Source organism: Pezoporus occidentalis, unplaced genomic scaffold (genome assembly GCF_034315485.1).
Source record: "Pezoporus occidentalis ecotype Australia unplaced genomic scaffold, CSIRO_AGI_Poc_V1 ctg116, whole genome shotgun sequence".
NCBI classification, from domain to species: domain Eukaryota; kingdom Metazoa; phylum Chordata; class Aves; order Psittaciformes; family Psittacidae; genus Pezoporus; species Pezoporus occidentalis.
The window spans coordinates 2,320,042-2,344,825 of record NW_026912951.1 but is presented as its reverse complement, the minus strand read 5'-3'; the positions used below and the strand labels follow the sequence as shown (position 1 = coordinate 2,344,825).

The following is a 24,784-nucleotide window of genomic DNA, read 5'->3' as shown; positions in this document are numbered from 1 at the left end:
GGGTGAAAATATAGTGCACCTTAGAGAGCACAGATGGCTGATGAGAAGCAACCCTGGATACAGATGGACCCTAAGCCTCTGAAGGTGGGGGGAGCAGAGGAAGACACTGCAGGAGTTACAGAGAACCAGAGAACCTCACTAGCAATTACTTGTGACAGTGTATAGTCTGATTCTGCTTGCCACAAGCTCCTGCTTTTTGCTAACCTTTTGTTTGCATTTTCTATCTATCTTGTTATCTCTTCCTTTCCTTCTGCACTGTCTAAGCAGCACAGAAATCATCTCAGGAAGGGATGCGGGTTGGCCCTTACAGTGATGATGAATTGAGGCCCCAAAGATCCCCAGTTTTTGCATAGATTAATCACCTATTTAAAGACAGCAAGTTACTGGTTTAGTGGGAAGGAAACAAATTTGTACTTTCATTTCTTCAGATTAGGCAAAATATTGGCTATTCACAAGTTTGTATGCTCTGCTGTAGTTCATTTAAAGTACAGTGAAGAGTCCCTCTTTGATGGCTGTTCTCTTGCCCCACTAAGCAAAACACCAGGGTACACAGTAGTCACTGGGCAGCAATAAGGACTGAAGTCCCATTACTTGTAGGGCAAGTTCCCCACATTTGGGTGATGTGTGGCTTCCCACACTGCCCCACTAGTCTGCAGCAGCAATGCTCTGAGTGGTTTTCGAGCAGGCATGTCCACATCATGTGTCCTGTGGTGGGCTGGGAAGATGTATGCGCTTATCCCACAGGGTGGAAAAAATGAGCCAGTGTGCAAATAGGGCAGGGAATTTGGACAGAGAGAGGCCCAAGCCTCACTGCAAGGGCTGTTGCCTCTCTAAGGAGAGTATACACTCTGCCGTATTTCCTAATCACATAAAAAACGAAGGGGCTGAATCAACTTGCCTATGATCTGGAAGGCTGAGAGCTCTGGAAAGCATGCAGTGAGGACAAAGGCCTGCAAAAGCTCTAGACATAGGAAATAAAAAGCAGAGCTACAGATCTTAAGTTTAAGAAAACCCAAGAGCTGACAAAAAATGGCAGTCTTACTGAGATCCTTGCAGGGCAATAGAGCTGTAAAGAATAAGAATGTCAGTTGCTACTCTCAGTGGTCTGCAAAACAACTGTTACGTGTCTCTGTTCTTGTACAGGGATTTCAATTATTCCTTTAGAAATCTGATGTTTCTAGATCCTCATCTAGAATCCTGTATGTGCAGTTCTGTTTGTCTGAGGTGAAGGGACAAGTGGGAAAGGGACTAAAGCCTCTGTAGCTTAAATGATAGTGAAAAGGTAGGAAGAATGAATACAAAGGACAAGAGAAACACCCCCAAAACTGGAGAAGAGATCAGAGCTGCCATGAGAAAGGAATACGTTCCAGAAACAAAAGGTTAGGAACCATCTGGGTAACAGTCCCACCAAACCAAAAAGGAGCTTTTCACATTCTTACGATGCCATGGTGGAAGTCATAATGCAAAAGGCTGTGGCCAGGCAAGGAGGGTGTGCTGAGCAGGTGCACTGGGAATATATATAGATAGGTAGTGCTCCAAAAAGCAGGCATCTGATTAGGTAGTCAGAATGGTCCTTAAATGTCTGCTGCATATATACTGAGTGGCAGGCTCCCATGACTGATCATCCAAGTCATCTACCATAGTTAACTCAGATTTTAAAAACTTGAGCGTGACCTTGCTCTCCTGTTTAGCAAAACCCATGAGTCTCTGTATCCCAAAGTAGGCTACTGTGCTGTGAGTATTGCTAAGGAAAGGCAGAGAAAGAGAGCTTTAGATTCTGCTGGCTCTGTGAGAGCCTGGAGCAGCTATAGGAGCTAAACCAATTCAAGCCCAAACATCCTTGCCAAGGCTACATCCTTCCAGACAGAGATGCTGTACCATGTGCCTCCCATGCTGACAGTGTCTTTGCCTGCAGCCTCCCCATGAGCCAGTGCAGCTCAGCAGTCCCACATCCTCTTGTGGTTATTCCAGGTGTAGGTGATCCTTAACTCTGGTCACCACACAGTGAGCACCCTTCATGCTACTTCCTTCCTCCACAGAGTTACTGGCTGTTGATCATGACTTTTGTTTTAATGGCTGCTGTGCTCCAGCATGATCAGCATGTAGAGTTTTGCCTTCATATTTACTGCTAAGATTCTTAACCCAAGAAAAGGCCAAGCTGGCCATGTGAGTTGCCATCCACAACAGAATAACCCCTACATAAGGACACTCATGGCCAAACAAACCAGAAGGGGGGTAAGCAGTGGAGGAGTAATAGGAGAATAAAATATTACCTCAGTCTGTAGTGCTTCTGGGAACCCTACATCCAGCTGGCATTAGGGTTGCATCACCTTCTGCCATGGGATATTATTTTGCCATCAGAAATGCTCTGCATTAAATACATGGCTTTCCTGGGAGCCTTCTGTACTGACGCTGCCTACGGAAATAAGTCTTGATGTGAAGCAATTACTTATCCACTGCTAGGACTATCGGGTGGCAGGGAGCAGCTGAACATGCCTTTCTCAACATTCACCTCGTGCTTGTACATTATTCTAAGGGGGAAAAAATAGCTTCACCCTTGGAGAGGCTTAAATTGCTACTTTCTTTGCTGTTCTAAGGAAAGTGAACACTAAAGACTAGGAAGAAATAGTACAAGGCTCCAAGATAGTGTACTGCCTAGTGGGGCCAGACATAAGGGACCAAATCGAGTCTGTCACCATAAGGGCAGAGCAGTAAGACAGTGCCCTGCCTGACAGGCACTGTCTAGGAAGCTGTCTGGATTACCTTTGTAGGATCCCTTAGGCAGAATAGATAAAGGAATGTTTAGCCCAAGGAGAAAAGAAAAGAAAGGTTTAACAATTGCCTTGCAATATTATCTGGCCTGGACAAAAATACCTAACATCTGAAGCAGAGAATCAGAAGTTAGAATTTGTGTGCTGTATTTCTGATTCAGTCTAGTAACTTTTCTGTGTCACCATTCCCCACTCTGTCCCCTAACTAAGTCACTGTTTTAAAACCTGCTTTATTTCTAGGCACAGAGAAGTGTAAATTAGTCAATCATACTGCACACTGAAGTACTCATATGAAAACAAGCTTTGATTACCCTGGTTTTAATATCATTGCATAGATCACAACTATGAAATCAGGTAGCATCTTGCTCTGCCTTCATGTTTGGGTTTGAAATACTCCATGTATAGCAGAAACCAGAAAAGATATAAGGTCACTTCAGGTGCATCACCCATGTAGTACACTACATTTTTTGGTACTTTATTCCACCTGGAAAGGTCTTGACTAGAATCATAGAATCATAGGACTATATAGGTTGGAAAAGACCTTTAAGATCATCAAGTCCAACTGTTACCCCAGGACTCTCAAGTTCACCACTAAACCATGTCATTAGTTTGCTGATGACACCAAGCTGTGTGGTTCGGTTGATACGCTGGAGGGAAGGAATGCCATCCAGAGGGACCTTGACAGGCGTGTGAGGTGGGCTGATGCCAACCTTATGAAGTTTAACCATGCCAAGTGCAAGGTCCTACACCTGGGTCAGAGCAATCTCAGGCACAGCTACAGGTTGGGCAGAGAAGAGATTCAGAGCAGCCCTGAGGAGAAGGACCTGGGGGTGTTGGTTGATGAGAAACTGAACATGAACCAGCAGTGTGAGCTTGCAGCCCAGAAAGCCAACCGTATCCTGGGCTGCATCAAAAGGAATGTGACCAGCAAGTCGAAGGAGGTGATCCTGCCCCTCTACTCTGCTCTCGTGAGACCTCACTTGGAGTATTGTGTGCAGTTCTGGTGTCCTCAACATAAAAAGGACATGGAACTGTTGGAACAAGTCCAGAGGAGGGCCACAAGGATGATCACGGAGCTGGAGCACCTCCTGTATGAAGACAGGCTGAGAAAGTTGGGGCTGTTCAGCCTGGAGAAGAGAAGGCTGCATGGAGACCTCACAGCAGCCTCTCAGTATCTGAAGTGGGGCTATAGGGATGCTGGGGAGGGACTATTCATTAGGGATTGTAGTGACAGGATAAGGGGTAACAGGTTAAAACTTAAACAGGGGAAGTTTAGGCTGGATATAAGAAAGAAATTTTTTCCTGTTAGGGTGGTGAGGCACTGGAATGGGTTGCCCAGGGAAGCTGTGAATGCTCCATGCCTGTCAGGGCTCAAGGCCAGGTTGGACGAAGCCTTGGGTGGCATGGTTTAGTGTGAGGTGTTCCATGGCAGGGGAGCTGGAACTAGATGATCTTAAGGTCCTTGCCAACCCTAACTATTCTATGATTCTATTATTCTATTATGGGCTTTGTCTACATGTTTTTTGAATACTTCCAGGGATGGTGCTAGAGCACATCCCTGTGTGGCTGCAGCTTTTACAAGTGATGCCCAGATCTCAGACCCCTTCTCTCACTTGTTCCTTGGGACACCTTGGTTGAGGTAAAAACCAGGGTCAAAGCTGTAATAGGAGGCCCCAGACCCTGGAGGTTTGACTTGGGTCTGCTTCTTCCCAAGCTAGAGAAGCTAACCCACTTGATATTTGCAGCAATGAGGTTTCTGGAAGGAGATCCAGTGTAAGAAGAGGGCATGGGTGAGTGGCAGGGTGCAGAGAACTTACTGGCCTGCTTGGCTTTCTCCATGTATGTGGTGGTTAGGTCTTCATCAACTGGGTGTTCCACTGGCCCCACCATGGGGATGAGATGGCGTTCCGCTTGGATAGCCTTGGTGGCATGGGGCAGGAGCATTGCCTCTGGAGAAGGCTCCCGTCCTTCTGTTGATGGTGGCTGCAACTGTCCCTCACTTTCTGAAAATGGAGTGTCTGTACGGCTGCCAGGCGAGCAGGTAATCTCCCTCTTGGCCACCCCGCTGGAGCTGGCCACCTCAGCTCCCCGCAGAGGAGCAGGCTCTGGCATGCTCTCATAGCCACTCTGTTCGGACAGGGACACCTCATCCTGAGGTGCATCCAGCTTGCTGGTGGTGCTGTCGGGTGGGGAGCGTGGGCTCTTCTTGCGAGCCCGGCGGTGCTTCTCCTGGGCTACGTTGTCTGCATCGCTGTCTGTCTCCCCATAGTAAGCCTCACTGTCTGGCGGGGAGGTGAAGCTCTCTGGGTGCCTCTGTGACCTCCGTGGTTGCGAGGGCTGCACGGTGGCTGGGGCTCCTGCTGGTTCAGGGCTGAGTATGTGTGCTGGGGAGCTGAGTGGGGATGGTGGGGAGAGAACTCGCTGCCCTGGAGAAGGGGAGCGCAGGAGCCGTGGGCCGGTTTGGTCCCCACCAACTATCCTGTGGGGAGAAGGAAAAGCAGTGAGTGATGTCTGGTTAGTGAGGCTAAGCTGGATAGAAATCCTCACATGTAAGAGAGAAGTAAGGATTGAGCCAGTGTTTCAGATGTCTTTCAGGTGGTACCAACGCCTCAAGTGCAGACACCAAGGGCAGACACATCTCTGACATCAGCTACATGCTCTCGTCCTGATTTTCTGCTTCATGACTCTTTGAAAACCAGGTGTTAAACACTTGAAAATCAGAATGAGAGCATAAAGATCTACTGAGCTAGCTTAACTAGCTCCCCAGGCATTTCTCCTGGGGAGGTGAATTCCTGCATAGCAAACAGTCCCCAGGACAGTGGGACATAGCCCTACAGCCTGCCACTTACCATGGTGGATGGTGCCTCAGCCATCACACTACACTTCAGCTGCTCCTGCAGCTGGGACTGCACCATGGAGCTGTGTCAGCTCTGAGGATCCCAGCACCCCTGGCTTTAGTTCAGAATGGATTCCAAAGAAGTTGGTGCTGTTTGCCCTGACCTCTATGTGGAAGTAAATAGCAAATACTTAGGAGAAAAGGCCCATGTGCTTTCTGGGGGGTAGGACTCTGCTATCCTGTGGTAGGCAGGCGGGGCATGAGGAAAAGACCAAGGTAAATTCTGTGAGACTGTTTTGCGAGCTAGCTACCAGTGTCTGGGTTTTGACGACTGTACTGCAGTCATGCCAGCCAGCGCAGTCCATGGTGGCGTTTGCCTCTGGCTTACACATATCAGCTTCTAGCCTGTAAGTCAGCTGGAAAGATGGCTAGAGTAGTGGCAGTCATTGCTGACTGACAGAGGGAGGGAGAACTGCCTATGCTAATGGGAAAAGAGCTAGCTCTGTCCTCCCTTTCCTCAAGAGTGAGTCTGGGTTCCAATGGCAGTTTGACTCCAGACCACACAAATGGAGCAGGGAACTTCTTCCCTCACCAGAGTCACCAGGGCTTGTTAGAGCTACAAAGAAGCCCACAGTATTTGCCTTCTGAGCATGCATACCAGGAAGCCAAGCAGAGAGCATTGCCTCTGTAAAGCTGTGGGATTTATGACTTGGATCCCAATACTAAACTGAAAAATTAATACTCATGTCAAATCCAAACCTTTGTGAAAACTAAGGGTGGGATAATTTCTGACAGTTTATTTATTTAATAAAATTTGCTATTATGAACTCTCACTGAGGAGTAAACTCAAAGATCCCCAAGCAAAACAGAGCAGTCCTTCCTCTTCTTTAAATACTCCACTGGATGACTGCTTGTAAGCCAGTTTCTCTTGTTTTGCACTGTCAAGAGACAATCTCTCTCCCTCCTCTTTCTCTCTTGTTCTTCAAACATATCCAGCACTGACAGAAATACACATACAACCTTGCACACTCCAGAGTATCCAACTGCCTCTGCTTTCTGAATGGGACTGTTTGGTGTTTTGTTTGGGCACACATATATGGAGTGGGAATAGAGCAGTATTTGATGGGTTCTCCACTACCCCACAATGAAGCCAACTGATTACGTTATTTTCAAACCATCTGATATTGACTCCCAGAGGGCTGAGAGGAGCCTGCCTATGTCACTTTGCTAATTCAAAGTGTGCTGATTTTGGCCCATTAGAATTTGCCTAGGCACCTGTTGGATGCAGACAGGCTTCAATGGGATGAGATAAGGCCTTGGCAAGGGACCAGGACCTGGACACCTTGTACAAGGCTCCCTCATTGCATTTAATCACAGCCAGGGTACAGAGTGAGCACATCAGAGGGCACTCGCGCTTTCCCTAAAGCCAAGGGGAAGGTCCTACATGCTCAGGCTTTCCTTCTTTGAGCACTGCCCATCTCTGGCCTCGCTTTACAGATGCTAGCAACCAATATGGCTCACAGTGATGTATTTTTTCAGGGCTGTAGAAAATCACATTTCCCAGCCCCTTTCACCAGGGCCTTATTTCCTGAGGGTGATTTCTGCTTCAGCAGTAGTGTGGACTAGTTGGGACCTCACACGCTTTGCTGTCTTCATCTTTATATGATTCATTTACAACTTGAGCCTCATCCAGCATGCACTGAAGCACTGGATTATTTTAGCACAGGTAGAATCAGGGACACTACTGGGACCATCTTTGTGCCTAAATCTGAGCCTATTCTTCAGTATTTTGCTGGACTAGAGACTGCTAGAGATATTTTTTCTTTGTTTGGAACACATTCTGTAAATGGGACTCAGCTACACGCTTATCTTTGTGGAAGTCAGTTCACACTCTATTGGACTACAGTGGCTTGCTGTAGTAAATACTTGGGCAATCTTGTCTTGGCTCAATTATCCAATGTGTAGTCAAATCCACTTCTACAGAACAGTTAGTTACCCAGAATGAACTGGAGTCTCTGTTAATTGCTGAGATGATCTGCCCTGTGGCATCTGCTTGCCTGGAGCCTAAATTGCTCATTCTTTGCAGCATAGCCCTCACACTGCAAACATTTGCTTCCAGCCTGGCAGTCAGCAAGGTCTGGAGTCATTTCAGCCCTACGGCCAGGCACTCTGGTGAGCACCACTGAGACCATATAAAACTTCTGGACAGCCACATGTTAGCCATGGGGAAGTCCTCCTAGTACACCCTGCAGTACGAAGAGACCAAAGGCTTCCTGCCTGCCTTCTTTCTGCTAGGTGTGGATAGCTGCTGTACTGGGTGAAGCTGCCCTGCTACCTGCACTGTCACAGAACTGGTGCCTGGGGAGCAGGTTACCTTTTCACGCGGATGTTGAGCATGCCATTGGAGGAATCGATGATCTGCATGGCAGTAGCATGGGAGAGGCCAGCACATGACTTCCCATTGATAGATACTAGCACATCATTTTCCCACAGGCCTCCACGGCATGCTTTGCTTCTCTTTCGGATCTGGAAAAGCAGAAGAGAGAAGACAGGGATGAAGGGAAGTACTGTAGCTATTTAGTTCAGTTATTTGTCTCCTGTTGGCCCTTCTATTGCTCTGTCCCTGTCAGAATAAAATAAGTCCTAAGACTACCGTGCTGCCAGGGTGAAGGACCAGTCCTCACAGGTAAACCCTGTCAGTGCCTTTTAGTCTCTGTATTCCTGTTATTTCCAAGAGTCAGTCTGCTCAGGATAGGCCTGACCTATCACCAACCAAATTAATGACCTTCAGTGCAGATGAAAGACTGCAGTGAATGACAAGAACATCTACATGATCTTCTCCTCTCGTTCCCTACCTCCTAAGTTGCTTAGGGAGTCTGTGCTTCAGAGACGGAACAGGAACTCCTTCCAGACCATCCCTGTATATGGCTGTGTATCCTTCTGTATACCCTTACTGTGCATCCTTGGTATGATCCTTGATACTCATGCAGAGCCCCTGCAGGTAACCATCCTCAGGAAAGCTGACATTGGGAAGAGATGGTGACAACAAAGCACTTCCTGCTGTGAAGCATTCCTGCTCTAAAGGATTTGGCCAGTGTATTTCTGGACATCTGCATCAGGCTATATGGTGTCCTGTTACACAGTGTAAACTTGGAGTAAATCTTTAGCCTTAACAGGAGCTGTGCAGAATATGCATTGCTATATCTGACACTGGAGTCTGCATCTCTAGTTCCAGGCTAATTTCTAGATCTGGCCTCTCATGGCCATCTTTCACCAAGTGTTTCCTCTCCCTTTTGTTCCATCATCCATCAGTTAAACTTCTTACTGAAAGCCCCAACCAAGCCTAGCCTTTCTGCTAGGACAAGCAAGCAAGCAAACCATATGCCCCCTCAGTCCAAAACTACAGACTTCTCTCATATAGGCAAGCAATGGGATAGCCTTGTAGGACAGCTTGGCACCCACAATGCCAAACTGTCCTTTTATGTCTTATATGTTCATTCTGCACATAAAAGAACAGCCAGGAAAAAACACTGGGTCAGGGCAAATCAAGCTGAAGGCAGCAATATGCTGGATTTGTAGATGCTTCTAGAATATTTCTTCAGATCTTACAGTTCAGTAAGAGACAAATCAGTGTAGAGCTGTTTAACAGATGGTGCAGTGAACAGTGTCAGACTCCTGCAGAGAGCTAATGTACAGCAGGGTACCTTAGCCCGTATCTTGTAGCCCTGTACTCCAGCAACCAGACCCAGCTATAAAATCACATAAGCTACCTTGCCTGCACTCCCATGGCAGTCCCAGGATGGAGAAGTGGATGTGAGAGTATTGCTGCCCTGTCATTGTTCTTGCAGGGGCAGGAGGAGAGCAGGGATAGAGCCAGAGCCCTGTGGAGGTCCCATGGCATGGCCGGCTGGTCTCAGGGCCCGGGTCCAAGCCTGCTGCATGCATGGCGTACGGACATGGCCAGGGCTCAGCCCTGCTGGCTTGTGTTGAGCAGGCAAGAGCAGCACTCCTCCCATGTAGCCTGTCGGAGGACTGAGAGGTGTTGGAGAAGGAGATGGAAAGAGGAGGGCTGTGCTCCAAGCTGTTTGTGTTCACTGGCACTTTATCACTCTGTAGCCTCTCCAGCTTGACCTGAAATTTTGCCAGCATGCTTAAAATAGGGGCTGGCTCATCCCAGCTGCCAGATCCATCAACCTCTGTCATTTTAGTCTTTTATCTCCCTCCTTGTTAATACAGGCCTGGAATGAGAATGTGTGGGTCTGTAATGAACTGCTGAAGAACCATTTTTTTTTCTGTTACAGTATAAATGCTGCTTCCTGATACTCCCTCAAGGTGCAGTTGTTAACTGAGAAGAGATAGCAGACACATTTTCCAGTGCTGCCTACCAACAGAGCAGCTAATGCAGAGTCAGGAAAATGAAAGAGAGATCAGAAGCAGTGTCTCCTTCTGGTATCCCCCAAAAAGCCAACTGCTGCTCCATGGCCAAGTGCTTGGTGCTTAGCCCTGGATGGGAACACACCTGCTGGCTATCTCTCCCAGTTATGGAGTGAGGGGACTGGGGATTAAAGGCTGTCAGCAGGTGCTCAGAGCATTCTTCACACCCCATTGTCCTCCATGCTTACTGAAACCGACTGGATGTAGCTTTGTGACCACCAAGAGTAAAGCTGGTAAGCTTCCTGCAGTCCTGGGGTCCTATAACACTGCACGGCTTTGCTGGCAAATGTCTGGAATTCCCAAGCAGGGAGGGGTAAGGCTGTGCTCACAATACTGCCTGCAGCTGCTTCAGGCACCTTTAGATCACACTAGGCTGGTGGGATGCAAGGTGAGCAGTGCATTTCTTTTGTGGTTAGTAAAGATGCTGGCTCTGGCTTGGTCTGTGCTCAGATTTTACCATGGTGGCAGAAGGTCCATGCACTAAAGCAACTGCTGTTACTTCAGTGCTGTTGCAGAAGCCTGCAAGCTAGCTCTATAACCCAGGAGGGGACTTCTCCCTGTCTCCATTCCTTTTTGGGAAAACAGGACCAGGTCTCTATCAGCACAGGAAGAGACCTAAGGAGTCTGAAAATAGCTTGTAAATGTTCCTGGGTGGCAGTCTCTCACAGTTTTATAAACCCATCCCTGGAAGTTTATGAATCTGCTTCCCAGAGCAGAGGGGACATACTATCCACAGCTTCATTTTAATTATGAACCCCTACCCCACTGCGTTTGCCAGGGAGGAAAGCAAAGGGGTTAAAGGCAGAGGAGGACTGTGAAGGAAGAGAAGGAAGAAGGCAGTCATACAGGAAAGACAGGATTTAATCCAGAACCACGGCAGCAGAGTGCAGTGTGCTGGAGGCTAGAGAGCCTATGGACAGGGACCAGCACAAGCCTGCTGGTTTTTACATGACTGCCGGCACGGAGCTGTGGAGACCTTTAATAACAACCCATAGCCTGCACTTCTCGCTCACAGGGAGGGCAGCACTGAGCCTTTGAGGCCCCAGGCCAGGGCAGCTGCCCACCCTGAAGGTCAGCCTGCCCTCAGGCTCTGCCACTTGCTCCCCATGTCCAAAAGATGCCCTCTCCTGGGCATCCAGTGAGGCACATGAAGCATCACTAAAAGGGAGCTTCTGCTTAGGCAGCACGCAGGTTGGAAGGTGTCCCCCAGCAGCTAGGAAAGGATGGGAAAAGCAGCATTTCAAAGACAAATCCTCTCTGCTTCCTGTAGCAGATGCCTAGAGAGTGCTCTTGTGTAAGTGAAAGGCAGCACTGAGGGACTCCAGAAAGTGGTCAAAACTAGACCCAGACCTGGCCCTGGGGGATTGTATTGTCCAGCCTTCTAGCATATACTGCAAAGATCGATCTCTCCTTTTCACAGGGGCAACCCCACACATTCTCTGAGCCTCTTGTAATTAACTGCTTATTATGCTTTCCACTCTGAGCCCCAGTGGACACACTTCCCCTTGGCACACCTCGCTCACACAAAAGGAATGTCCTGTTTAGATTTCAGCTCTGTTTAGAGAATCCCAATTTCAATGCATTACTGATTTATGTGACTGGAAATATAAAGTAATGAAATGCATTTATGCAGAAGATTGTCCATCTTGCTGCCTTCTCAGCAGGACTTCTGTTGTGGCAAAATTGCTCGTGTAGGAGAGGTTTGTGTGTCTGTGGCACCAGAGTACATACACATCCATGTGCCTAGTTTTTTCATTTCTTTGCCCTCTTCCTCTCACTGGTCATATTGAATCAGACAGGAGGTAAAGGACAGAAGCAACTGACGGGGGAAAAAGAAAAGGGTGAAGGCAACAAGTTAGAAGAAAAGGTGTTGAAGGGAAAGCCAGTGCTAGGAGAGGCCAGAAAGGCCAGGGCTAGGATTAGGCTTTAACAGTGCAGCACAAGTTTCCTTGTACAGCCCTGTGGAGACAAAAAGACATGCTGACCACTGGACACGACTCAGGAGAATTCAGCCTAGCTTTCAGGAACAGAATGCAAGAGAGGAGAGGGTCAGCTGCAACTTGGCAGCATCTGTCCTTCAGTAGGGACTATATTTAAACAGTGGTATGTGGGGGGTGAACACATGCTGGGATGCTAAGAATAGAGTAATCCTGATAGTAACTCAGCGGCTTCACATCTTGCCTGAGTACAGCCCAGGGAACCTGTCTTGAAATTTTGCAGCCACCCTCCCTGCTGGCCAGCACCACTTCTTCATCAGAAAGGAAACACACTGTGGGTAATCAGAAGTGGTTTGCAGTGCCTTTCAGGAATAAGCTGTAATAAGTTCATGCCATCTCTTACCCCTTCCCTCCCCAGGGTGCCTCCCCAAGGCACCTCCCACTTCCTCTCATCAAGAGAGCTCAATCTATAAGGCAGGAAGAAAAATTACATTGTAAGTCTTCCCCTGAATCTCCTAAAATACTCCTAAATTCTTTCCAGAAGCAACCTAGCAAACACAGGCCCAGTCAAAGTTGTATACTGAATGCAATTCATATTCCCATCCAGTACCCCTTCCATTCTCTGATTGCACTCAGCTGCCCCCTTCCCTCAGCAGCTACAATGCCATGTGGTACAACACTCCATGGCAACCCGGCAGTGTTTGAACTTTCATTCCCATCCTTATGTGAAATGTAGTCCTGTCACAGAGTTCCCACTGAGAGGCAAGAACTGCCCTGTTGTAGTATGAAGCATTACCAGAAGGTAAGGAACTCAGGTAGGAGCCAGCAAGCATTTGGGTGTGCTCCTCCCAGAACTTCCTGCTCAGCCAAACCACAAATACAGTGGTTGCTAGATGTAAGATCAGAAACAAATACCCTCCATCTCTTCTTCTTTCTGACCATCTACATTGACATCATTTTGATTAGTGACAGTTTATTTTTCCTCCAAGATCAGGGCCTAATTTTTACTGGTGCAAGGAAGTAAAAGCACTAGAGTAGGATCCAGGAGACCTGGATGATTCTTTGTATGACCTTGGAGAAAGCACTCAGATTGTGAGCCGTAAGTGGCAGAAGCCTGGAAATCGTGATGTTTTTCCAACAACATTTTGTTCTGGCTCTTAAATTTCCTTTGTCTCAGCTGCCCTCCAGAACACAGAGATCCAGCAAGATACTTTTTTAATCCCTTGTCTGTTAAGTATGTGAATGCCATCACATCTTTGTGGCAATGCCATATTTTTATTGGCAGCTATTTTACAGGAGAATTTTACTATAATTATATATAATATATATATTATATATATAATATTATATATATTATATTATATGTAATATATATATTATATATAATATAATATATATAATATATATAATTATAATATCTAATAATTAATATATAATGTATATTGCACTATATAGTATAGTAATAGAATTTCACTAACCATTACAATTACTCTTCTCCACTTAGTTCCAGTAACTTCTTGACCAAACACCATATTCCTGTTTAAGAGGTGACTTCATAAAGTAAATTCAGTGTTTCTGCAGACACACTTCACTAGTCATCCACACTAAAGCTTAATTAGGGAGTCTTTATATAAAGAAGGAAAAGAAAACATGCTTTCTGGGATGAACACAGCAAGAGAGGATGGTGAAAGAAGGCATCTTGAGGGGCAGGACAGACTTGGGTGACTTCTGAGACAAGGGACTTAGAGATGAAACTTGGCAGTGGCAGAGGATAATGGTGCTGGCCAGTTGGTTAAGTACACATAAGACTACTGTGATATGTTACCACCTAGAGTGTACTGGTGAGGGGGCTATTGCTGTGCAGTGTGGGAGAGAAAGAACAACTTCTTCAGTGCACTAAATGTACCAGGGAATACAAGCTGATAAAAAACAAATGCAAGCAACGAAGCGTTTAGTTTTCTCCCTCTGTTGAAACAAAATGTCTTAAAAAGAGCATTTTGTCCTCATAATACAAGGAAGAGGAAAAAAACCCACCTGCTTTGCCTAAGCAAAAAGTTTAGCACAGGGATCATTGTTGGGAATGTTTATCTACCCAGAGTTGGCTGCAGGTAGGTAAAAAAAAAGCTTTATCTCCATGAGCCTTTGTTATTTGATGGAAGACTAGTGGAAAAGTGACTGAAGTGTAATACCAAAGACAAAAACAATGCCACATGTACTAGAATAGATACTAAAAGTACTTGATAAGCATTTTACACTCAACAGGGTAAGCAGCAGGATATCAAGGGGTTTTTGTATGAAGCAAGGATTCAGAAGGAACAGATAAGATTGTCAAAAAGCAAGGTCCCAGTGCCCACATCTAGCTGCTAGGACAAAAGGAATTGAGTGTTCAGGAGAAACATGCTTATAAATGTCCCACATAGGTCCTCTTCTAGAGCCTCGGTCTCACTCCTTCACATAAAAGATTTTAGGATCAAAATCTAAAGGAATTAGAGCTCATAAGCTCATTCAGCCACCAAAATGTCTCTTTAAAGGGACCAGCACTGAACTAGGACAGGAGAGAAAGAGCTTTGAACTCATGGCAGAGTCATCCAGGCATATGGCTTCAGTCCTCCAGAACTGAAGCCATGAGAATAACTGAAGTTATTCTCAACCTTAGCATGCTGGTGCTGTGCTTTAAAGGGCAGTGAGGCTACGCAAGCTCTGAATAAAAACCTTACTCAGAAGACAATAAGGATTTTATTCAGAGGCTACCAACTGTTGAATATCAGCAATCGTAAGGATAATATGCCTCTATGATACTTACGCTGAGAGATGGCAAACTAGAAGACACCTACTATTATTTCAATGCAATGAAGATACAATCCTAGACAAAAAAAGTAACTTATGTTTGCAAAAGTAGTTGTACGCAGCATTCACCATATTTGGAAGTGTACTGTACCAAAACACAGCACTCTCCCTTAGAGAAACTCTCAGCAGTAGTCTGAAGAGAATAAAGCACCATTGTTCTGCAGCAGCAAGGACAGAATCAGCCACAGGTATGGATTAGACAAGCCCACCATTCACCTGAAAGATTCCAGGGGAATTTTGGTATAGAGACCCCTGTGCCTTGCAGCATCTTGTACATACAGGGAAAAATAGGCTCTGCATAGATGTATTCATTGGTTCTAGCAAGTAGCAGGTTGAATAATGCCAGAAAATGAACCTGAGCTCTGGACTGCAATTGCCTGTAGCATCAAACTGTTGAAATGGTCCTTGGCACATCTTTGGCTCAGGCCAGCTACTACTCTCCAGAACAACTCCCAGACACAGTTTAGGAGCTAGAACAGACCATTCCCAGAGCCTGTGGGCAGCTTGCATATGGTCATCTTGTTTGGGAGAACAGAAGATATTAACTGCTGGGCTTCGTTCTGCTCTCTGGCAGCTGGCATCAGCGCCAGAGAGTGGTCCCAGGCACATTAAATGCAACAGGTATAGATGCAGTTTGTATGGTTTCACCTTCGCTGCTGTCATAAATCAAGAGATGCTCCCAGGATTCCTGCTTGCTAATGGGCAAATAGGATGTAAAGACAAAACTGCCTAGACCCTTTACCTCTGCAAGGAGAAAAGGGAAAGATTTTTTAGCAGTGCCCTTTAAACAGAGGTGTTAGACAACTTGTGGAAGCAAAAAGCAGCACAGCTGTGGTCACACAGCAGAGGAGAAACCATTCAGGACATGTGTGAAAGACCAGGAGTCGACATTGCACTTTGCCATAGGCATGATTGCTTCATGTCCTTTCAAGGGAAGGCAGAAGCGAATTAAAAAGAAAAAACACAGAGCGATGTGGCTTGGGCAGTGACAAAGAAATAATTTAACAAATGGTTAAAGGTTATCTAACAATAAACACCAAGTATAAATCAAGATTTTAATAGAGGGAGTGACACAACCACCAATCCAGTTCATCCACACAGTCTGCTCACTGTACTTGTTTTGTGAGGGAGTTCCTGCGTAAAGCCACTTCCCTTGCAAGTAGCTCCAACTCCTGGAGAGGCACAAGGAATTGTGAACCAGATCATTAGCTGCTACAATCAGCAATGTTGATTTGCAACCATGACAGTATGGTTTTCTGTTTAGGCCACCTGCTTATCAGGGAAGCACAGCTCCACTTCCAAGCTCTGTATCTTGCTCGCTGCTATCCCAGTGCTGTGCAGAGCTTGCAGATCCTCAGCCAGACAGCAGTTCTGGAGCACCCCACGTTCTGCCTACATGTGGAGACTAGTGGCCCCAGCTGCTCCTTGGAAAGTTCCACCAGTGTTCCAGCCTATGCTCCCTTGCTGGCAGCCAGGGGTGGCACCTGCCTAAGTGCCGACAAGCCATAAATAATGTCCAGAAGCACTCCCAGAACTGCTTGAGGTGTTCCTTCCACAGTGCAGGCAGACATCTTGGGCTCTCCAAAACCAGCATTAGTGAATGCTACAGACTAGGCTGACAGCTTTCTTTATGTGTGACAGTAAGCATTTATGAAAATAGGTAAAGAACAGCCTGCCTAATGAAAATGACAGAGGAAGAGAAGGTGCTTGCAAATCTGGAAGCCATCAGACATATTTGGGTTAGAGCTAGCACTTCCAATAGGAATAATGTCACATGAGCAAAGGTGAATGGGACAGAGCAGCCAGGCCATGGGACACAGGGACCAGAGACATGGAATGCAGGCAGCGGGATATCTGGCAGAGGAGACCATAGAACAAACAGTTAATTGTCAGAAGGAAGTGGTACTACGTGAGAAAGAGGCAAAAAAGGAGGTTGTGATGAACCACTATTAAACAACAGAACAATTCTTGTGGTTTAAAATGCATATGCTCAAAGTACATTCTGAGTTAGCTGCAACTTGAAAAAAGTCAGCAATTCAAGCCATCACTGTGAACAGCTTAGGACAGAATAATTGAATCGAAGCCCACCAATGTTTTTGAAAATGATTGAGAATAATGCTGACAACATTCTCACCTCATTTAAATACCATCTTGTCTCAAAAACAAAAATGAAAAAAAGAAAAAGAAAGCATACAGTAGACCCAAAGAATTCTCAGGAGGAAAAAAAGAAAAGGTTACCAAGATCAGCAATTAGTGTCACAACTTCCCCTAAGAATTCACTCCATTGCTGTAGAGTATTTGTATAGAATGGGTAATTGAAAGGAGCCTCTTAGATTACCAGGGCCAATCCCGCGTTGTTTCAGATGCCACATCTTACTCCAGTTTTTAAACTGATTGCAAAATCTTTTCCTAGATTAGAAAGTTGTTGCTGAACCTCTCTGGTTAGTAGTTTTGTGCACATTTGGTCAGAGGCAATGCTGTCCTATATTTGAACAGTGCTGCTGGTATTTGCCTAACATCTATTTGTAGACAGCAATCATATTTTTCAACCTTTTACTAAGCGAAAGAAGCCTTCTCTCCTCCCTTCCTTTTCTACAGCTGCTCTGCCTTACATTCACTTTTCTTTAAAGTGGCTGGCTGCAAAGGTGTGATATTTCCAGTGAATTCCCACTTGTGCATTCGACAGGAACATCAGTGCCTTCCTATTTGAGTTAGATATGGCTATGACAGGCTCACTCGTTTGTTTGCCTTTTTTTCAGAAATGCATCATTTTGCAGGCTCATTATTCTCTTGAGATGCACTAACATTCCCAGGTCTTTCTCCTCTACTAGGAGTACTAGCTGGGAAGCCTCTGGTTCCTACTTACTTCATCATTAATGTTCGTGCACCACACTATGCTGGAGGTGTAAGTGCCTTTATTGCTTCGTATAGATTCCCTCTCATTGGCTAACTCTTGGTTTGTAGTAGGATCTCTAAAGGCATGCTTGCATACACTTACACAATCTTAAAGCTGGTCATTGTTGTAAAAATTTCCCTAATACACTCCCATGTTATGTTTCTGCTTTGGTTGATTTGGTCTTAATGCTTATGTCCTATCGTAGAATCATAGAACAGTTAGGGTTGGAAAGGACCTTAAGATCATCTAGTTCCAGCCCCACTGCCATGGACAGGGACACCTCACACTAAACAATGTCACCCAAGGCTCTGTCCAACCTGGCCTTGAACACCGCCAGGGATGGAGCATTCACAACTTCCTTGGGCAACCCATTCCATCTTATGATTTTTCTCAGACTAGCTATTTTTCATTTTGTTTAGTTTCAAGTGCATTTGATATACATATTCTTACTGCAAAGAAAGCTTCCAGGAAACTGCCTGTATTGTTCTCCCTTAGTCTTTTAAGAATGGGTGAACCTTTTCGTCATTTATAGCTCCTCCTTGCAAGGAACGCTGTACATGTCAGGACTGTGTACTTTTCCTTTGGCCTTTCTAAAATAAAGATCTTGCCATCTATGGATCCTTTTTGTTTCCTTGCTTTTATGCTTGATTTGATCTCTTTCTGTCCTGGTAACTGTCTCTGGCCAAAGACTCGATGTGTTGCCCTGCACACCAGAGCTACTGAGCTACACTAAATCAGTTTTATTTTGGTAAGGGGTAGTGCAAAATTCCACTATACTTTATCTGCTTCACTAAGCAAGAATTAAAAGATTCATTAGGAATCACAGCAAGCCAAATATTAATGTTCAACTCATTTCACTTAAAAGGACATTGTTGTAACTAAGAACAAAGATTTTTCTTTCTTTTGGGGGTTCTTTATTTTCCCTTTTATTTGTTTCCCTATTTCACCAATCCTTCCTAATTTCTGCAGAATTATTCACATCCTCTGTTGATGTTGGATCCTGCTGTGTATCTGCCTGTTGAGCATATCAATGTCTGCTGGTCTTTCAGCTTACTCATTACTGAGTTGATATTTTAAAGCAACCCTAATTAAAAATCATCTATTCTTTCTCTCTAAGGGCCCCCCAGACACTAATAAATTTTATTTTGCGTCGTCTTTTGTCTAACTCTCCACTCTTTCAGCCTTTTTATAAGACTGCATTGTTATGGTACCCCTTTCAGCATGGTATACTTCATATACACATCAGACATTTTTAGCACCCAGACACCGAAGCTGATTGTTTGGGTGGAGAAAAATAGTATGTGCTTTTGTAAGCAAGTTTAAGATATAAGGAATAGATGTTTGAAGTTACAGATGTGGAACCATTTAGTCAGTTTTCAGTCTTGCTTATGTTATTTGAATTTGAGGTTTTGCCTCAACATCCACTGGGTGCTACTGGAAGAACCAATGTGTGTTTCACTGATCCGGAGGCAGGCAGAGCTGGTTTGGCTCCATATGGTTACTTGAACATAAAGTTACTTATGTATAACCCAACAACATATATAATTGCAGCACCTTGCTCTAAATGTGCCCCTGAACCCATAACCCATGGGGAGTTAATAGCACAGAAGCCCTGTGGCAGCTGGATCCAGCATATGAAGATCCAGCTGCTTTTTTACCCTTTTGTGTTGGCTGAACTGAGGTTTAGAACTGATCCTTTGCATGGTCAAATGGTTTAAACTACAGCTATGCATTCTTTCAGTCTGTAGAAAAATGGGTTCACACCCAACTTCCAACATGTTCTGCTACTTTATTTAGTTGCAGCCAGCTGAATACTTGGTGCTATGAAGAGTGGTTTTAAAATGCATATGCTCACTGTGCATTCTGAGTTAGCTGAACTTGAAAAAAAGTCAGCAATTTAAGCCACCATTGTGAACAGCTTAGGACAGAACAATCAATTAGAAGCCCACTGATGTATGTGAAGAGGATTGAGAATAATGCTGAAAACATTCTCATCTCATTTAAATACCATCTTCTCAGAAAAATAAAAAAAAAAAGAGAAAGCATACAGCAGGGTCTAAGAATTTTCAAGGAAAAAAAAGGTACAGAGAACAGCACGTAGTGATTGATTATCATAATCTTCACAGAAAGAAACTATAAAAATACTATTGTAACATAAACTTTAGAAAGAAGAAAGGCAAGAAGATTGTGACTTTTGTGTATTGTGTAAATTGATCACATAACATGAATTATGTATGGATTTTTAATACAAGATCAGCTCAAACAGGAAATCTCACTTTGTGCAACATTTAGTCTTTGTGCAACATTTAGTCTTTGGACTTAGGCTGAGAAAGTTGGGGCTGTTCAGTCTGGAGAAGAGAAGGCTGCGTGGAGACCTCATAGCAGCCTTCCAATATCTGAAGGGGGCCTATAGGGATGCTGGGGAGGGACTCTTCATTAGGGACTGTAGTGACAGGACAAAGGGTAATGGGTTAAAACTTAAACAGGGGAAGTTTAGATTGGATATAAGGAGGAAATTCTTTCCTGTTAGGGTGGTGAGGCACTGGAATAGGTTGCCTAGGGAGGTTGTGAATGCTCCATCCCTGGCAGTGTTCAAGACCAGGTTGGACAAAGCCTTGGGTGAGATTGTTTAGTGTGAGGTGTCCCTGCCCATGGCAGGGGGGCTGGAACTAGATGATCTTAAGGTCCTTTCCAACCCTAACCATTCTATGATTCTATGATTCTATGAATGCCTGGCTGCTTGAGGTTATCAAGTCTTTATTAGGAAACCATATCAGATTTAGTAAGACGAGCACTGTTAACAAATAGTTATCTGTTTATATGTAGGATAAACCACCAGTACTGTCAATTCTTATGTACTTCATAGATCATGCTAGTAATCAGCAGGGGTGAAAGAATTTCCCTTCACATTGCATTACTAGAAAAATTAGATGCATTGATGAAGTTCACAGCTTCCTCTGAAACACAAAGGAAAGAGGAAACAAGAAGATGGAGTGACTATTAACCTCGTCTGGTCTAGCAATTCTACTAGCTCTACATAACTACAGTGTATATAATTTATATATAACTTATTTGTTATACTTAATACATTTCCCAAAGTAGCTTTTACTGCTCTTTTTCACCCAGAAAGTGTACAGAAGCAATATGACTTGACATCCAAGGGGGTAAGCATCTTTCCTTAGTGTTACTGCTATGACATTTTTAGTCTAGAAGTTGAAACTGCCTAAAGCGATAGCACTGGAATCCCCTGAGACACCAGCTGTATCCACTCAACTATTTCCTGGCACCTATTGGATATTCACACCTGTATCTCATCACATTTTCTCCAGATTCATCCATGTTCCTGTTCTGTCCTTCCCCGTTCTGTCCAAATAGGTTTTGCTGAAAGAACCAAAGCGCTAGTATTTACGTTCTGCTAAGCCAAAGTTTTCCCGGTCTCATACGAACACTTCTCTTTCTCCCCAAGAGTCCTTCATTTGAGAGAAATCTGCTTACTTAGACCCTCTCATTTATCTAATCTGTCTGTTCATACATGCACAACACATTCTTCATTGTACTAATGAACACGGTGTCATTATTTGACCTTACCTCTGCTAGGCAGGCTCATTCTCAGTGACACCTCCATCTGACCACACTTCCCAGTGCTGCCCAGTGGCATTCATCTCCTGGATGGAGGCCAAACAGAGCACATTGCTCATCCACATGAGTTCCAGCTCTAACAAACCAATAGAGAAACAGACAGTACTGCTCTGTTTCTCTGTGCTATACCACGCAGATACAATCCCAGCTCAGGCTTCTTTTGCAATGGGCTCATTCCCATCTTTGGCTTCTAAAATAACCAAACAAACAGTGCCAATGATACTAAGAGTTTTGGAAGATGCTTTACAGGCAGCATTTTGGCCTACACTTCATCCTGCTGGTCTCAATAGTAGAATCCTAACTGCAGGAGAACGAAGATTTCATCTTTCAACTCAAAAAGACAAAACCTGAGATTCAAACTTCTACTCCCTCTACACTAAGAGGAGGACAATTGAGTTATTCCATGACTCCTGGGGGTTTATTCTCTTCTAAGCAGTTTACATTCAGATATGATCTTACTGAGTTGTGGTAAGGATCTATAAACCCGTTCTTTGGAGACTGTTTAAATGGTGTTGCCTTTAAGACAGTGAGCATGTATGGTCACCTGGATGCCATTAAATTCTGGACAATAATAGCCCAAAGCAATAATTACAAAATCAAAGTCCTGCTTGAAGAATTGAGCCTCAAATGGATTTGTATCAATTACATATTCCATAATTACTTTTTTTTGCAATATGCTAGACTTGAGGTATGACACCCAATTTTGGGTGTCATACCTTAATTCCTAGTTAATACCTTTCTGGAAGTGCTACTAATCATTCACCTTAAGGTGCAACTTAGCCTGAATAATAGCTGCTTCTCACCCCTGTTCAATCCTTTATAAGACACTCAGTATCTCCTTTTTCCAGTCCCAGTTTCTTGTCTATTTGGGGAAAAAAAATGAGTCAAAATAACCCTAGACCCTACAGATCTTATGTGGCCACTGAAAATCCCATTTTCCTAACAACCACTGATGCCAGATATCGGTTTAAATTATACTGATTCTTTCTTTTCCATACCTGAAGCTCTATGCATATGCACAGAAGTTGTTTTCATGGTGAAAAATAATCTTTCTCTATGTAAGAAACATCCACTTCAGGGTCAAGCTACGGGATTTCAAATCATCTGGCAGAAGTTACACACAAACACTTCTTGACCTGGGGTGAGCCAAATGACATAGTACATTTCATTTTAAACTTCTCTGTCAGAAGCAGTCTACTTAAGGAAACAAAAGGACCTCAGCACAGCATTTTTTCATTCCTGTTGATGGGTAGCTTCCAGTGAGACATCCCAAGGTATCATTGTGTCAAGGCTAATGTAGCTGTTATGAGCTTAGTAAACGGAGGACTTATTCCTAATTTTACGCTACTCACTAGTCTTTATGAAAGAGATCAGTAACAGTTGCTTATCACAAGTAGTGCAACTCAAGGTTCTTACTTCTTTTTTATTATTTCATCTCCCATCCAATCAATGGCTTTTCTTTAATTCTTGAAATGGAACCAATATTTGCTGCTTTAGAGCATTAAAAATATTCACTTCAGACAATATTGAGAAGGTTTTGCCAACAGAAGAGACCGTAAGAAATGTGCATATATTTTGAAACCTATAGTAATGAAGCGTTAGGGACAGTTAAATTGCAAATATGACTTTTTTTGCTTCAATTTAAATTATTTTTTGTTTTGTTGGATGTCTTACAACAGTATTGAAGCTTCCACATTTTAGCCCTTTTTCCTGCACAAGTCACTATGTTTATATGTCTGCTGACAACTGGGGAGAGCTGTACACATTATAAAGTGCCTGAGCTGTACAGATCTGCACAGACGCAGATCTTCACCCAACACTTGTCTTTACCTCAACAGCATCTACTTCAGGACCCACCCCACACCCTGCTTGATCATTCCACCCAGGTTTTCCTTTTAAGATCTGCTGTCACTGAAAGGAGTTCCTGCATTCCTTAACGGCAGTGAAAGATGCCCGACTCAGAAGGGATATCTGAGTTCAGCAGAACAACTCTGCTTTCACGGTTCACATCTCAAAAGTCCTACCTTTGACACCTGAAGGGGCCGTTTCTGCTCGGAACCGCCTTGCAACCGGAAGCCCCAGGGGGCACCTCCAGACAGAGTGATGAGCATTTCTTCTTCAGCTCCCATGATTTCTATGCTTTGGATATTTTGTCTTCCCAACTTCAAAACAGACTCCAGTTCTTAACAGGCAGTATCTTCTACTCCCATCATCAAAATTCACACAACTCTCCAGTCCTCCAAAAGGCCCTGTGCACACTTTCTCCTTCAAGTTCACACACACAAGAGGAGAGTTGAAACTGTCAAGCCCAGCCTTCACTGCTCTTCTGGACAACCAGCTGCTGCTCTGCCTATGATTAGACATTTGATTCTCCTCTTGGTAAGGGGCCAGAGTTGTCTGACACACGTGTCATGTCAATCTCACCCTCTGTGTCCCCCCCTCCACATACACGACTGATCTCTCACCGGAGCACGGCTGAAAATAGCACACCTCCTGTCTCTCCAAAGCTTTGTCTGACACTCTTCAGGCTGGAAGCATTTCAGTAAAAACTTTATTTCCACTTCCCATTCCAAATGCAAATCCTGGAGTCATCCAGCTCTCAGGGTTCATTAGTATGAGTTTCAGACAAGGACATGACGCAGGCACAAACTCATACAAGATCAGGTGATAGCACCTAAGAAACTAAACAAAAACAGCTTGCAAGTGATGTCCTTTGCACTTGTTTTCTCCATGCAGCTAGTGTTACTACAGTGTAGCACCATGCATCTGCTCTGAAAAACACAGGCAGGTTATAGATGTGATGTGCTCCCTCTACAGCTTGCTGCTCCCTGACATCCCCTACATCCATTCCTAGTATTAGACACTGGGACCAGAATAGCCAGGATTAGCTATACAGATGGGATTCAGACAGTTCTCTGCAGGGCACCACATACATGTACTCGTCAGTGGCCAGGAGAATGGCTTTGCATCGGGGTCACAGAATCACAGAATGGTTTGGGTGGGAAAGGACTTTTAAAGGGACTTTTTAGAGAAAGGGCCATCTTCAGCTAGACCAGGTTGCTCAGAGCCCAGTCCAGCCTGGCCCTGAATGTTTCCAGGGGTGAGCATCTACCACCTCTCTGAGCAACCTCTTCTTGTTCCAGTGTTTTACCACCCTTAATGTAAAAAAATTCTTCCTTATATGTAGTCTAAACGGACCCTCTTTTAGTTTAAAGCCATTATCTCTCATCCTATCCCTACAAGCTGTACTAAAAAGCCTGTCCCTATCTTTCTTATAAGCCCTCTTTAAGTATTGGAAAGTTGCAGTATGGTCTCCCTGGAGCTTTCTCTTCTCTAGGCTGAACAACCTCAGCTCTCTCAGCCTGTCTTCATAGGAGAGGCATTCATGCCTCCGGTCATTTTTGCAGCCCTTCTCTGGACCTGC

General features: G+C 44.6%; 1 protein-coding gene across 2 annotated transcripts in view; it reads right to left on the bottom strand.

The window, feature by feature from the left end:
- SYNPO2L (synaptopodin 2 like) overlaps nucleotides 1–24,476 on the bottom strand; it is a 40,150-nt gene extending 15,674 nt beyond the window's left edge. The window contains exons 1-4 of one of the 2 annotated variants that reach the window (XM_062639855.1): nucleotides 23,767–24,476; nucleotides 23,385–23,733; nucleotides 7,982–8,133; nucleotides 4,589–5,250 (exon numbers count right to left, since the gene is read on the bottom strand). In XM_062639855.1, the coding sequence (XP_062495839.1) occupies nucleotides 4,589–5,250; nucleotides 7,982–8,133; nucleotides 23,385–23,489 (919 nt within the window). In that variant the 5' untranslated portion in view covers nucleotides 23,490–23,733; nucleotides 23,767–24,476. Of the gene's footprint in view, nucleotides 1–4,588; nucleotides 5,251–7,981; nucleotides 8,134–23,384 lie in introns of both variants that reach the window. The other variant, XM_062639848.1, reaches the window with a different exon arrangement.
- Between the last annotated feature and the right edge of the window lie 308 nt (nucleotides 24,477–24,784).